Source organism: Callionymus lyra, chromosome 13 (genome assembly GCF_982586985.1).
Source record: "Callionymus lyra chromosome 13, fCalLyr1.hap1.1, whole genome shotgun sequence".
NCBI lineage: Eukaryota > Metazoa > Chordata > Actinopteri > Syngnathiformes > Callionymidae > Callionymus > Callionymus lyra.
This window is the reverse complement of record NC_141830.1, coordinates 24,269,069-24,282,544: the sequence shown is the minus strand read 5'-3', so window position 1 is coordinate 24,282,544 and position 13,476 is coordinate 24,269,069. Positions and strand designations below refer to the sequence as shown.

At 39.5% G+C, this 13,476-nt stretch overlaps 1 protein-coding gene across 1 annotated transcript; it reads left to right on the top strand.

Moving 5' to 3' along the window:
• Nucleotides 1–5,165: 5,165 nt before the first annotated feature.
• On the top strand, nt 5,166–12,195 carry fam89a (family with sequence similarity 89 member A). The gene is made up of 2 exons (XM_087806081.1): nt 5,166–5,517; nt 10,155–12,195. The coding sequence occupies exons 1-2, from the start codon at nt 5,269–5,271 to the stop codon at nt 10,431–10,433; spliced, it is 528 nt and encodes a 175-aa protein (XP_087662207.1). The 5' UTR covers nt 5,166–5,268; the 3' UTR covers nt 10,434–12,195.
• Nucleotides 12,196–13,476: the final 1,281 nt, after the last annotated feature.

Genomic DNA, 13,476 nt, shown 5'->3' with positions numbered 1-13,476 from the left:
GTGCAGAGGGAGAGGTGATGGGTCAGTCTTCATCTTCTGAAACCAAAAATAGACAAAGAAAATAAATGTTTATATTTTTTATGTCATGTTTTAGACGTTTACACTCATTTTTCACGAATTTTACATTTCCAATTACTAAGTCAAACAATAAAAATAAATGTCATGCCTATTTTAGTAGAAATAACGTGTGTGAAAGAGGAAACTGGTGTCTTTGTAGCAGCTGCTCTGATCCCACTTGATCACACTTGAGTTCTATTGTCCCTTTTTCAGACGAGTTCCAACTGAAATTCGTCACAGTCTGTCAATGCGGTCACGTGTCCTAAAAGACACACTTAGATTTGTGTGCGTGTGCAATAAAACACTCTTTTAAAATCGTCATTGAAATATAGTTGAACCAGGCTTACAGAGAAACTTAGAAAACAAATAATTTTAAATGAGACATAATTGACATTTTTATGAACAAAACTTTATGTTGAATCTATGCTGGTCTTCATCTGCAAGTTTATGTGGGTTTTTCTGTGAAATTGTGTATAATATTTTATGGGACGTTTATTGTTAGGATACTGCTCGTCCCAGTGTACCGGGGTCACAGGTGTTAGATGTAGGGACACCCTGGACAGCTAGACCGCAGTTCTTGGATGAAACATAAACCAGAGATGAAGACGACGATGCTATTATCAGCAGTGAGCAGAGACCTGAGCGGATCAGTCGGACATCATTAGCCAGTTTAAGTGCAGCGCCGTCAGCTATCAGAACAGATTAACGCCGGCCTGCTGAGCTCCTACATCTCAGCAGGGGGCGCCGGCATTCACCCCCCCCCCCCTTACACACACAGCCTTCTGCTTCTGATTATACAGACTGTGAGCTGACAGAGCGTCATCATCATTGTTGTGATCTTCTTCATCACCATTTTCATCATCTTCATCACCACCATCATCATGTTCATCTTCATCATCACCTTCATCTTCATCACCACCATCATCATGGTTATCTTCATCATCACCTTCATCTTCATCACCACCACCATCATGTTCATCTTCATCATCACCTTCATCTTCGTCACCACCATCATTGTCATCGTCTTCATCATAACCTTCATCTTCATCACCACCAGAAGACACTGGAGAGGAAGGTCCTCAAAAATCTCAGGCCACAAGTCCAGCACGCGAAAGACCCCTGCAGTTTGACTCCTGGCCAGCAGTTGGTGTAGAAGATGACATCCTTCACCTCCTGCATCGGACCTACTCCCACCTGGATAAAGGAAGCGGTTCAGTGAGGATCCTGTTCCTGGACTTTTCTAGTGCCTTCAACACCATCCAGCCCACTCTGCTGCAGGACAAACTAACTAAGATGCACGTGGACCCTGGTCTGGTCTCCTGGATTACGGATTATCTTACTGATCGACCACAGTATGTCAGGCTGAAGGACATCACGTCTGACACTGTGGTGTGCAGTACAGGAGCACCTCAGGGGACAGTACTGGCCCCTCTCCTCTTCACCATCTACACTTCAGACTTCTGCTACAACTCAGAGCTGAGTCTCGTCCAGAAGTATGCTGACGACACTGCCATTGTTGGATGCATCAGGGACAACAGCGAAGACGAGTATAGGAGTCTGATACGTGACTTTGTGGACTGGAGTGAGAGGAACCACTTGCAGCTGAACACCTAAAGACCAAGGAGCTGGTCTTGGACTTCGAGAGGTCCAGGACAAAGCCACGTCCAGTGTCCATCAGAGGCGACAAGGTAGAGATAGTAGACAACTATAAGTACCTCGGCGTGTGGCGGGACAGTAAACTGGACTGGTCCTGCAACACAGACCATGTATATAAGAAAGTTCAAAGTAGACTGTACTTACTGAGGAGGCTCTGATCATTTAACATCTGCAAGAAGCTCCTCTGCATGTTCTACCAGTCTGTGGTGGCCAGTGTTCTGTTCTATGCTGTGGTGTGTTAGGGTGGGAATGTGTCCAAGAGGAGTGTCAACAGGTTGGACAGGTTGATAAGAAAGGCTGGCTCTGTGGTTGGCATGAAGCTGGACTCACTGGTGACAGTTGCTGAGAGGACATCACTGAACAAACTACTGTCCATCATGGATGATGACAGTCATCCTCTCAGCACTGTCATCAGTGAACAGAGAAGCAGATGGAGCACGAATGCTCCTTCCCAGGTGCAAAACAAATAGACTCAAGGACTCATTCATTCCTCGGGCTATTAAATTGTACAATTCTGAGTTCGGGGGCAGGAGTGGAGTGAGAGTATCTGGATGTTCTGTTCTATGTTAGTCTTTGTATCCTTTGTCTTGTTATTTTTCTTTGATCTATGTTCTTTGTCTTTATCTTTAGACTTAGATCGTATCATCTTGTACTTTCTCTTTATGTTCTTGTTCTTATTTTATTTTGATTTATTTTTTATTTGTGTTTATGTTTTCTGTGGCTATTGGAAAAAAACATTTTTTATAAAGTTTAATAAAGTTTTACCTTACCTTACCTCATCATAACCGTCACCTTCATCACCACCATCATTGTCATCACCTTCATCACCACAATCATTTTGATCCTCTTCATCATAACCTTCAACTTCATCACCACCATCATCATGATCATCTTTGTCACCACCATCATTGTCATCACCTTCATCAAAACCTTCATCTTCATCACCACCATCATCATGATCACCTTCATCATCACCTTCATCTTCATCACCACAATCATTGTCATCACCATCACCATTTTCATTATCTTCATCACCACCGTCATTGTGATCATCTTCATCCCCACCATCATCGTGATCATCTTCATCATCACCTTCATTTTCACCACCGCAAAACAAATAGACTCAAGGACTCATTCATTCCTCGGGCTATTAAATTGTACAATTCTGAGTTCGGGGGCAGGAGTGGAGTGAAAGTATCTGGATGTTCTGTTCTATGTTAGTCTTTGTATCCTTTGTCTTTGTTGTTTTTCTTTGATCTATGTTCTTTGTCTTTATCTTAGACTTAGATTGTGTCATCTTGTTCTTTCTCTTTATGTTCTTGTTCTTATTTTATTTTGATTTATTTATTATTTTTTATAAAAAAAATGCTGTATGTATTGGCTATTGGAAAAAAAACAATTTCCCGAAGGAGACCTCCTGAGGGATCAATAAAGTTTTACCTTACGTTTCCTTACCTTATCTTCATCACCACCATAATTATCTTCATCACCAGCATCATTGTCATCATCTTCATCATCACCAGCATCATTATCTTCATCACCAGCATCATTGTCATCATCTTCATCATCACCAGCATCATTGTCATCATCTTCATTATAATCTTCATCTTCATCATCACCTTCATCTTCATCACCACGATCATTGTCATCATCATCACCATTTTCATTATCTTCATCACCACAATCATCGTGATCATAATCATCACCAACATCATTGTTATCATCTTCCTCATCACCTACTCCCTCATCACCACCATCATCATAATCGTCTTCATCACCGTTATCATTCCTATCATCATTATAAAATTAATTTTCATGACCCTCATTTTCTTCATCATAACTGTCATCCGCCTCATCTTTATCATGGACTTCATCATAACCTTCTTCATTTTCATCATGACCTCCTTCTTTATCACCATCATCATTCATCATTTATCAAATGTATTATCATTCACAACATCATCTTCATCGTAACCTTCATCGTCATCATCTTCATAATAACCTTTATCAGTACTGTCGTCATTATCATCTTCATCATAACTTTCATCATCATAACCTTCATCACCATCCTCTTCATCATAACTTTCATGACCATCATTTTTACTATAATCTTCATCATCATCATCATCTTCATCATAACCTTAATGTTTATATGTTTGAGGGAAAGATAGATGAGTGTGTGTGAGTGTGTGTGTGTGTGTGTGTGTGTGTGTGTGTGTGTGTGTGTGTGTGTGTGTGGTACAACCCATCGCTTGTCATGAAGTGTGTGCGACTCTTTTGTGCTCTCATTGTTATTGTTGTGTTATTGTTGAGACGTGGCTCCAGGCGGGCTGGGCAGTGAAGCCCACCATCTGTCCATTGTTCCACACACACACACACACACACACATTTGTTTTACGGTAGAACACACACGCAAACACTAAAGAGGACGCGCACCCAGTTCTTATATTTTTACTTTGGAGGGAGTTGAACCAACAGTCAGAGGGCTGAACACATATGACATAGGAAAGAGGGGTTCAGCCTGTCAATCAAACACATGAGAAACCGAAAAGGATTTTAAAAAGTGTAACATTAAAGAAGTTTTCAAAGATCATAATAGGTTTTGCTGTGTTTTTCACTAATTAAAAAAACATGTCACATGTGAAGTTAATATCCTATTAATGAGAAACTTTAAACCAGATGATCATATGACCTTCCTGCTATTGTTATCCATCATTATCTCGTGGTTTTAAATGTTGTCGCATTTTAATGTATTTGATTTTTGCATGTATTGATCGTTTTATCCACTTTTGTACAGTACTCAGTAGTATTGGTTACTTTTACTTGTTTTATGAAGACAACTGTACTTCATCACCCCATGTCTTTCTAATCTGAAGAATCTTAAAGATGTCAAGAGATGTGTAGCAAAGGTCAAAGGTTAAAAGATTACGACAAGCGTTTTCATTTTAGTGTTCAACTCTTAAAAGTGTTTAAAAAAACCAACCCTGAAACAGGCACATTAACGGGGTCGAGCGGCAAAACTTCAGTTTCAGAGACATTTACATTGTTAATGAACATGAGTAACAAATGGAAAATCAGGTGTGTTTTCATTTTTGTGTTTTTAGGAATGAAGGAGAAGAAGGAATGTTTGCGGGAGCCGCCCTGCAGACAGGAAGCCGACTCCACTCCACGATCCTCAATCCATGCCAACAGCAAACAGGCGCTTCTTTGCCGGACACTTGCCTTCAAAATAAGAGTCCCAGCTTGGGCATTTGAAAAGAGTTTCATCTGCCACTCAACGGACACCAAGTCGCATATGGGGGCTTAAGGTCATATGAACACGAGACACTCAGGCAAAGTATATATATATTCATTATTTGTATTTTATTATTATTATAATACTAGTGGGTTGTTTTACTTTGAAGGGTCTATCGGATTTAGAAGTGTGTTTTAGTTGTCCTGGCGGCGTCCTCCTCTCAGGAACTGTGTCCGTTCGTCTCCCTGTCTTTGTATGATTTCGGATTGAAACCTTCACGAGCCGAGATCAGAACCCGCGAGCCCAGGTAGTCCGTGACCATGAACGGGAAGTCGTCGAACGGCTCGGCGGGAGGCATGGCGTGCATCGAGGGTCTCCCGCCGCTGCCCAAGAGCCTGAGCGGCTTGTTGAACTCGAGCGGCGGCTCGTGGAGGGAGATGGAGCGGATGTACGTGAAGAAGACCATGATCCAGGACGACCTGAGCCGAGGCAGGAACAACACCGACAGCCTGCTTTCCAGCAAACCGGCCAACCTGGACGCGGCTCTGGCTCTGCTGCGGAAAGAGATGGTAATGTTTTATTCACTAGAGAAAGTGTAATTCGACCTGCCTGCCAGACCCCATCTGCAAAACTCTCTCTTTTCGCGTCGCTTCTTTCTCTCTCTTTTAAAACGGGCTCGACGTGAAATCGTGAAACCTCTGGCACACAATCGAGTTCTTGTAGTCAGTTCGGCAGCAACACTAACCACCGAATGTCAGAGTCTGTTGAGAAAACACGAAGTGAGTGAAGCTTTTTTCTTCCAGACGAAAACTTGCGGCTTATACATAAAAGTGACTCGGAAAAAAAAAATCGAAATGTGAAAGAATGAATAACTTCTCAAAAATGATACTTTGAACCAACACTGGAGTTTAGGTGACATTTAAACCAATAATAAATAAACAAAAATGTATTTTTTCAAATTAGAATTAAAAATACCTGAACGACCCAGTTCTGTGTTGATGACGTCAAACATGCGCAGGAAAACTACAAAATAAGTTGTAAATAACTATCGTTCTATTGACAAAACCAAATTTGTTAAATCGTTTATTATTGTGTCGTTATTTGAATTAATCTTTTTTTTTATGAATAAAAATAAATGTTTTAAATCAACATCTACAACTAAAAATCACAATTGAGTTTTGTGACTTATAACTAGAAGTCTTAAATGTATTTGACACCGTATTTATGTGATCAAAACCCTGTTTTTTTATTGGTTGAATGAGAAGTCTTGTGTGTATTTGGGTCTCAACTGTTTAGTGAATCTATGACAATTAAGATGATTTTATTTTCTTCTAACTGAAGTGAATTATTCAGTGTTTACTCTTAACTCTTCATGGAAACAACTCAAAGTGGATAAAGGCGATGGCACAGTCGTTGGTTCCTGCCGGGCTTCAAACCACTTAAATCTCCTTCGTCCCGGCAACATTTGGCTTCCTCTGGATTAAACCCAGCGACACCAACGCGTGCACTCGCGCTTGGAGTCGAGCCAGCCGAGCGTTCCAAATGTGGGATTCGCCTGTCGTCCGCCCCGTCCCGCAACATAACTCGCAGAGGTCACTGAACACGCCAAAAGGAAGGAAATGGTGGTCGTTACAGGGTGTCAGCCTGTGAGGATGCACGTTTCTTTACATTTCACGAGAAGACAAAGCTGCATCTGTGGAGCCGTGTCCAGGTTGTGAAGTTTGTTGGACAACTACAAGTGGACTTCATTGACCTCTGACGATATCAACTACACAATACTAACTAAAAAGAGTGCATTTCCAGAAGAAAATGCAGTGTGAATGCTGACCCTGTTGTGCTGTGGAATTAGTAGTAAAAGAAGAAGTGGAATTAGTAGTAAAAATAGAAGTAGTAGAAAAGTAAAAGTAGTAGTAGAATTAGTAGTAGAAGTAGTAGTGGAAGTATTAGTTTAATTAGTAGTTAAAGTAGAAGAAGCAGAAAATTAAAACTAGAAGTATTAGTGGAATTAGTACTAAAAGTAGAAGTAGTAGAAAAGTAAAAGTAGTAGTAGAATTAGAAGTAGTAGTAGTAGTGGAAGTATTAGTGTATTTAGTAGTAAAAGTAGAAGAAGTGGAATTAGTACTAAATATAGAAGTATTAGAAAAGTAAAAGTAGTAGTAGAATTAGAAGTAGTATTAGAAGTAGTAGTGGAAGTATTAGTGTAATTAGTAGTTAAAGTAGAAGAAGTGGAATTAGTAGTAAAAGTAGAAGTAGCAGAAAATTAAAACTAGAACTAGTAGTGGAATTGGTAGTTAAAGTAGAAGAAGTGGAATTGGTAGTTAAAGTAGCAGAACATTAAAAGTAGTAGTAAAATTGGAAGTAGTAGTGGAATTATAGTAGTAAAAGTATAAGTATTAGTTGAAACATGAGTTGAAGAATTTCCCCATTGAAATGAATGGGGTAGAAAAAGAGGAATAAAAGGGAGTGGAAGAGATAAAAGAAAGCTAGAATATAGCCCTCATTTTGGAAAGGAGATGAATGGAAAAGTTGGAACGGTTAAAATCGGATACAATTTGTGGGAGGAGAAGCTGCACAAAGATTAGGTCAGAAGAAAACAGGATCTCAATTGTATGAATTCTTTCCAGCATTCACACAATGAATGCTTCCCAGCATTCACACAATTATAAACCTAACTTCTACATTAATGTTGTCAAAACAAAACAAAAACGATGCGCCTGTTGCTGAACTCTGAGCTTAAGTGGTTTCACTAAAGACGTTTGTCTACATTCTCTCGCAAAATTCTTCATGTAGACAAATGAAATGAGAATATCTTAGCACAAGCTATCGTCAACGCCTTAGTTAGCTTCAGTAAGGCTCACTCTCATTGGTCGAGAGCACCTAAAGTAAACATGTTTCCAAGACGTGGCTTTAACAAAGAGTTTACAATCAGTTTGTAGTCATTTGTTGATTTGTACGGCGTCGAGAATGGATGCCGTCCAATAGTAATGAGAGTCGACCATGAGGAGCAGAATGATGGTCGGCTCCAATGGCCAGTCGGTCAGAACCACGACTCCGACAACTACTCCTCGTTTGGCGACGAAACGAACGTTCCTATCAGAGCTGGGAACGTCTCTGAGTTAGTCCCAATAATCTCTGGTGAAACTGCTGGACCTCCGGGCGGCTGGACTCTAATCCCACTTCCTGCTGCCGCCGGAGGTTTATCTTTTGTTTACGTTTGAACCGGGTCGCTCACGCGCAGGTTCTCGTGTCCTACATTCGAGAGCCCGAATCTCCCTGAGATCTGACTGCAGCGAGTCTGGATCTGCGTGTGCTTGAGTGTGGATCAGTCCTGCAGCGACAGATGAAATCTAGACTCAGATCTTCAATTTTACTCTTTCTGCAGTTCCTCACTGAGCTCTGTGCTGCTGTGTTTGAGCATGTTAATGTGTTTTTTTTTTAAATATATATATTTATTGTCATTTTTCTATGTCAAAAAAAAACACATGAATAATACACATTACTGACAAAACCAGACAAAGTAATGAAAGAATAACCAAATAATGGTCAGATATTAACAGGTATTAAGCCACTCACTGATATCAGGTTAATGTTAAAGTTTATTTGTGGTGTTTTTACATCAGAACCACATGTGTGTCCTGAAGTTGATGCAACATAACCATCGCCACTAAACAAGATGAAAACATTGAATTGTTGGAACTTTGAAGTGTGAGTTCCTTCTATAAAACACATTCAGTTTCATTTGTATACGTCAACAAAATTTGCGTAAAGTCTTAATTTATATCTCATGATCAATAATTACGGTTCAAATTAACCTTTTTTTTTTTTTATTCTTTTCATTGACAAAAGTAACATTACTTTCCTATCTCAAATCAAAATGTCAAACCGCAGTAGAGGTCGCAGTGAGTCTGCCCGAATATTTACTTTTATTCTGATTTGGAAATCTCTCTTCACCTCTTGTTGACCTCATCTCCAGTTCTAGCTGTTGTGATCATGTTTGTATGAAACTGGAATCATTTTTTCCTCCTCTGCCTCCTGCTGGTTTGTTTTGCCATTTAAATCCTTCTTTTTTTTTTGTTGCAACACAGGCTTTATTTAGGCCTAGTTTTAATGGACCGACCTGTGATCATATGTAGCCGATAAAGGTAGCAAAAACAAAAGAAGCTGCGTAAGCGCAGGAAAAATAAAACTCACCATCATGTCTTGCCTCTAAGAAATACAATCGATCGATATGGAAGTATTTACACGTTGCATCAGAATATTGAATTTACATTTTAACATTTTTTAATATTTTAATTGAAATGTTTTTCAAGCACTGAATTATTATTTTTTGAATACATTATTTTTATTGTTAAATTGACTTCAATAATTTGAATAGTTAAAGATTGAATTGTTGTATTTTAATTATTGAATTAAAAAAAAAAATCGAAATCTTTCTTATAAAGGAAGTTTTTTGGGGTTTTTTTTACACATAGAGTTTGATATTTTCATTCCAATAATTCAAAAATGAATGTTCTTAATTCATTAATTTATCATTAATAGCATTTTTAATTCAATATAAAAAAGAGAGTACGGAGCTAATTGATCAAACTCTCAGCCAATCATGGTGGAACCATTATTCTTTCAAAAATATTGAATTTCGATTTATTTAATTATTATCCGAATAAGGTAAGGTAAGGTAAAACTTTATTGAAATTGTTTTTTTCCAATAGCCACAGAAAATACAGCAATTTTCATAAAACATAAATCAAAATAAAATAAGAACAAGAACATAAAGAGAAAGAACAGGATGACACAATCTAAGTCTAAAGATAAAGACTATATATTACTTACTTACTTACTTACAAAGAACATAGATCAAAGAAAAACAACAAAGACAAAGGATACAAAGACTAACATAGAACAGAACATCCAGATACAAAACATCCAGAATACAAATATCACACTCCATGTGTACAATGAAAATCCATTATTTCAACTTAATTATTAAAAAAAAGAAAGAAACCGTTCAATAGACAAATTGTTGAATTCACTCATTTAAAAAAAAGAGAAATAAAATACCTGTACGGCCCAATTACAACACAAACCAATCCAGGATGGTGAGCACTGATTTAAATGATGAGTAATGGCAGTAGGGGTGGGGGGGTCACTGTGGAATTGTATGGACAGTGTGGTTGGACTCACTAACTGGTCCTGGTCTGGTCTTCAGGTGGGCCTTCGGCAGCAGGACATGTCTCTGCTGTGTCAACTCTGGTCGCTCCACGAGTCCATCCAGGAGTACAAAGGCAGCTGCCAGGACCTGAGCGCCGCCTCCAGCCTCAGCATGATGGACAACGGCTACTTCGACGAGGACGACGAGTACTACCCGGAGCCGGGCGCCACGCCCACCGGAGAGCAGCCGGACGCCGGGGAGGGTCTGAGCGGCGTCCCGTCCAAAAACGGCGCCAGCAAAGATGACAGCTGGGACTCGTTCCACGTCAACATCTGAGGGGGGGGGGGGGGGTCCCAGGTATCCTGTTACCGGGGACGACCAGCTGACGCGGCACTTTTTCTGCTTCTTCAACAATCCCGGACACCTTTTTTCTAAAAACTGCTGCTCCAGAGCCAGAATTTGTCTGAAATATATCAACAAAGTTTATTATTTATTGTCTAATATAACGGTATTTACACACACGCGCGCGATGGATGTTTTCGTCAAGGAGGATCATCCCATTATTTTCCCCCCTGACGCTGAGGAGAAACGGTCTGGACTTGTTTGTTAGCGACATTATAACCGTTTTTACTTCCTAATGTATCGGCTCCAGAATCAGAAGTTTGCATGTGAGGAGCAAGTGGGTCCTGGACGAACGTCATCCATCCCTGATCTCGACGCAATCATGATGTAAACCTTTTGATCGAGACTACGGTCGTCGAGCTGAAACCAGTCGTGTTCGTCTCGCAGCAGGAAAAAAATGGTTGAAGATAGAACGGCTGCTCAGGTCATATCAGTCTTGAGTTTCTATTCCTGACAAGATTGTAGCATCTTCTACCAGCGCCTGCTGCAATTCCTTCTCTCATGAACCAGCAGACCTTCTTCACTCGGAGCGATCTGTCGCTCGTGCATTTATGTCTGTACGATACGACGGTTCGAGCGCAAACCAAAGAAAACAAGCAGGAATTGTATTAATTAGCTCGACAGAATTCGACGTAGAATGAGGAGCTTCGCGTAAATCCCGTGTTCACGTATCGTTCAAGTACCCGCCTGAAGCTGAAACGATCACAGGTTTAAACAAGTATTAAATGCAAAAACATGTGTGTTCTTAGCCGATCGGGGGCTACGCGCTAACGTCTGTTGAAATGTGTGAATGTTCGCTGCATCCATGACAAGTCGGATTCACGCTTATTTAGTAAAAGCGAGTAAAAAGTCACAAACCACAGCGAAGGAATGTCGGCGAACCAAGACTAAACCAATAAAGAAGAATGTTGACGAAGGGAAGGTTGACACCAAGTAGGAAAGTGTGTTTACATATAAGATTGTTGGGAGCGTAGCTAGCCGAAGCTACATGCTAACTTGGTTTAGCATGTTTACCCAGAGCTATCTTTGTTACGTTGCGTAGCAAATTCTTAGATCATGAATCCGAATTCACAATATATACTCATTTCCTGTGCTACAGACATCTTGAATCGCAGTTACTCATCTAGCATTTCCTTGAAGTTATCAAAGTATTCAAGTAACGCCGCGGCTTCTGTTGCGACGTCTCCAGTTCTCGTTGAAACGACTTGTCATTCTTGTCGTTAAACACACTTTTGAATGTTAACTTTTGTTTATATCGTATATCTAAAAAAATCTAAAATATTTCCTGTTTTTAAAAAAAAATCTTGTGAGTCAAGTGTTTGTGGGATATTTTCACAGTTGGTGCCTTTCAATATGGAAAAGATTTGATTTGTTGTCGGAGACAAATATTTGTGCTTCTACTTCGAGTCTTTTTGGATTCAGGAGATATCAAATGTCGGCTGTAAAGATGAAAATCCACTTGGAAGTCAGCGGAGGACGAGCCCTGCAGCTACTAAACCAGTTAACCTTCAGTCCACATTGGCCCGATACATGTGTTTGATGTTGAACATGATGGAGCATGTACACAACATCTTGATTCACCTCAAACACGTGGAAGAAATATTACGAAAATTGTTGTGCGACACTGTGACTCTTGCTGGTTTTATATATATGTAAACTTGTGATTGTTTATGAACTATTAAAATTTAAAACTATTTTTCTTGTCATTGTTTACACGTCAAACATCTTTGGAAGTGTGACACAAAATAAAAAATTGACAAAGACTTTAGTGGGAAATTGGAAAATCTCAAAACCTCAATCTCAAAAAACCTTTAAAAAAACTATGTTGGAGTATTAGGGCCACTCGAAAAACATATATCATACTACAAGATTAAAGTCTTTGGTAAATCATTTATAACATGCTCAAATTCGTACAAAAGGCTTTATTGCGAGATTAAAGTCGTAGGAAAATACTTATTTACAAGATAAAAAGTCACACGAAAATACTTAATTACAAGATAAAAAGTAGTACAAAAATACTTGACACAAGATTTAAGTCGTAGGAAAATACTTTATTACGAGATTAAAATCGTAGCAAAATACTTTATTACAAGATTAAAGTCATAGGAAAATACTTTATTACGAGATTAAAGTCGCAGGAAAATGTGTAGGAAAAAACCTATGAAAACAAAAAGGAAAAGGTGAACAAATTAAAAGGAAGGACGGACTCTTCAAGAAAGAAAGAAAAAAAACCTTAAGTGACAGCCGGGATATTTTTGGTGTAGAGGTTAGGTCAAAGGTGACGGTCAGGATGCTGTAGTGTATGACCTTTGAACTTAGAAGAAGCGATCTTGAAGCCTGTTATTTTGGGTGTTGGGTTTAGAAGAAAGACAAATGTTGAAATTGTGAAGCGTCTTCACGTTCTTAGCGGATGTTATTCAAGTAGAAGAACTCACATTTCTCCGATCCTTAAAACTCTTCACTGGCTTCCAGTTTCTTTCAGGATCAACTTTAAAATTCTGGTTCTTACTTTCAGAGCTATTCATGGTCAGGCTCCTCCTTACATCACTGATCTGATCCAGCCTTACACCCCAGCTCGGTCTCTGAGGTCTGTGGATCAGAATCTACTTATGGTTCCACGCACACGGCTCAGGACCAGAGGAGAGAAATCTTTTCAGGCTGTTGCTCCTAAGCTTTGGAACAATCTTCCTCTCTCTTTGCGCTTGATGGAGTCTACTGACTCCTTTAAGAAACATCTTAAGACGTTTCTATTTGTTCAGGCTTTTCCTTGAATTTCTCGAACTCCTGTGTTGTTCTCGGTGTTGTCTTGATCTTTGAAGTATGTACTGTTTTGAGTATTGTTTTGATTGTTAAAGCGCTTTGTGACCCTGGTCTCGAAAAGCGCTATATAAATAAATATTACTTACTTACTTACTTACTATTCATTCTCCAACACAACCCTTTCACAGCCTCCTCCTGTGTTTCCTCCTCCGAGCTG

Excerpts from the sequence above, each read along its gene's own strand:
- fam89a (XM_087806081.1), top strand. The coding sequence starts at position 5,269 with ATGAACGGGAAGTCGTCGAACGGCTCGGCGGGAGGCATGGCGTGCATC. Across the intron at positions 5,518-10,154 it reads CTCTGCTGCGGAAAGAGATG|GTGGGCCTTCGGCAGCAGGA; the intron begins GTAATGTTTTAT and ends TCTGGTCTTCAG.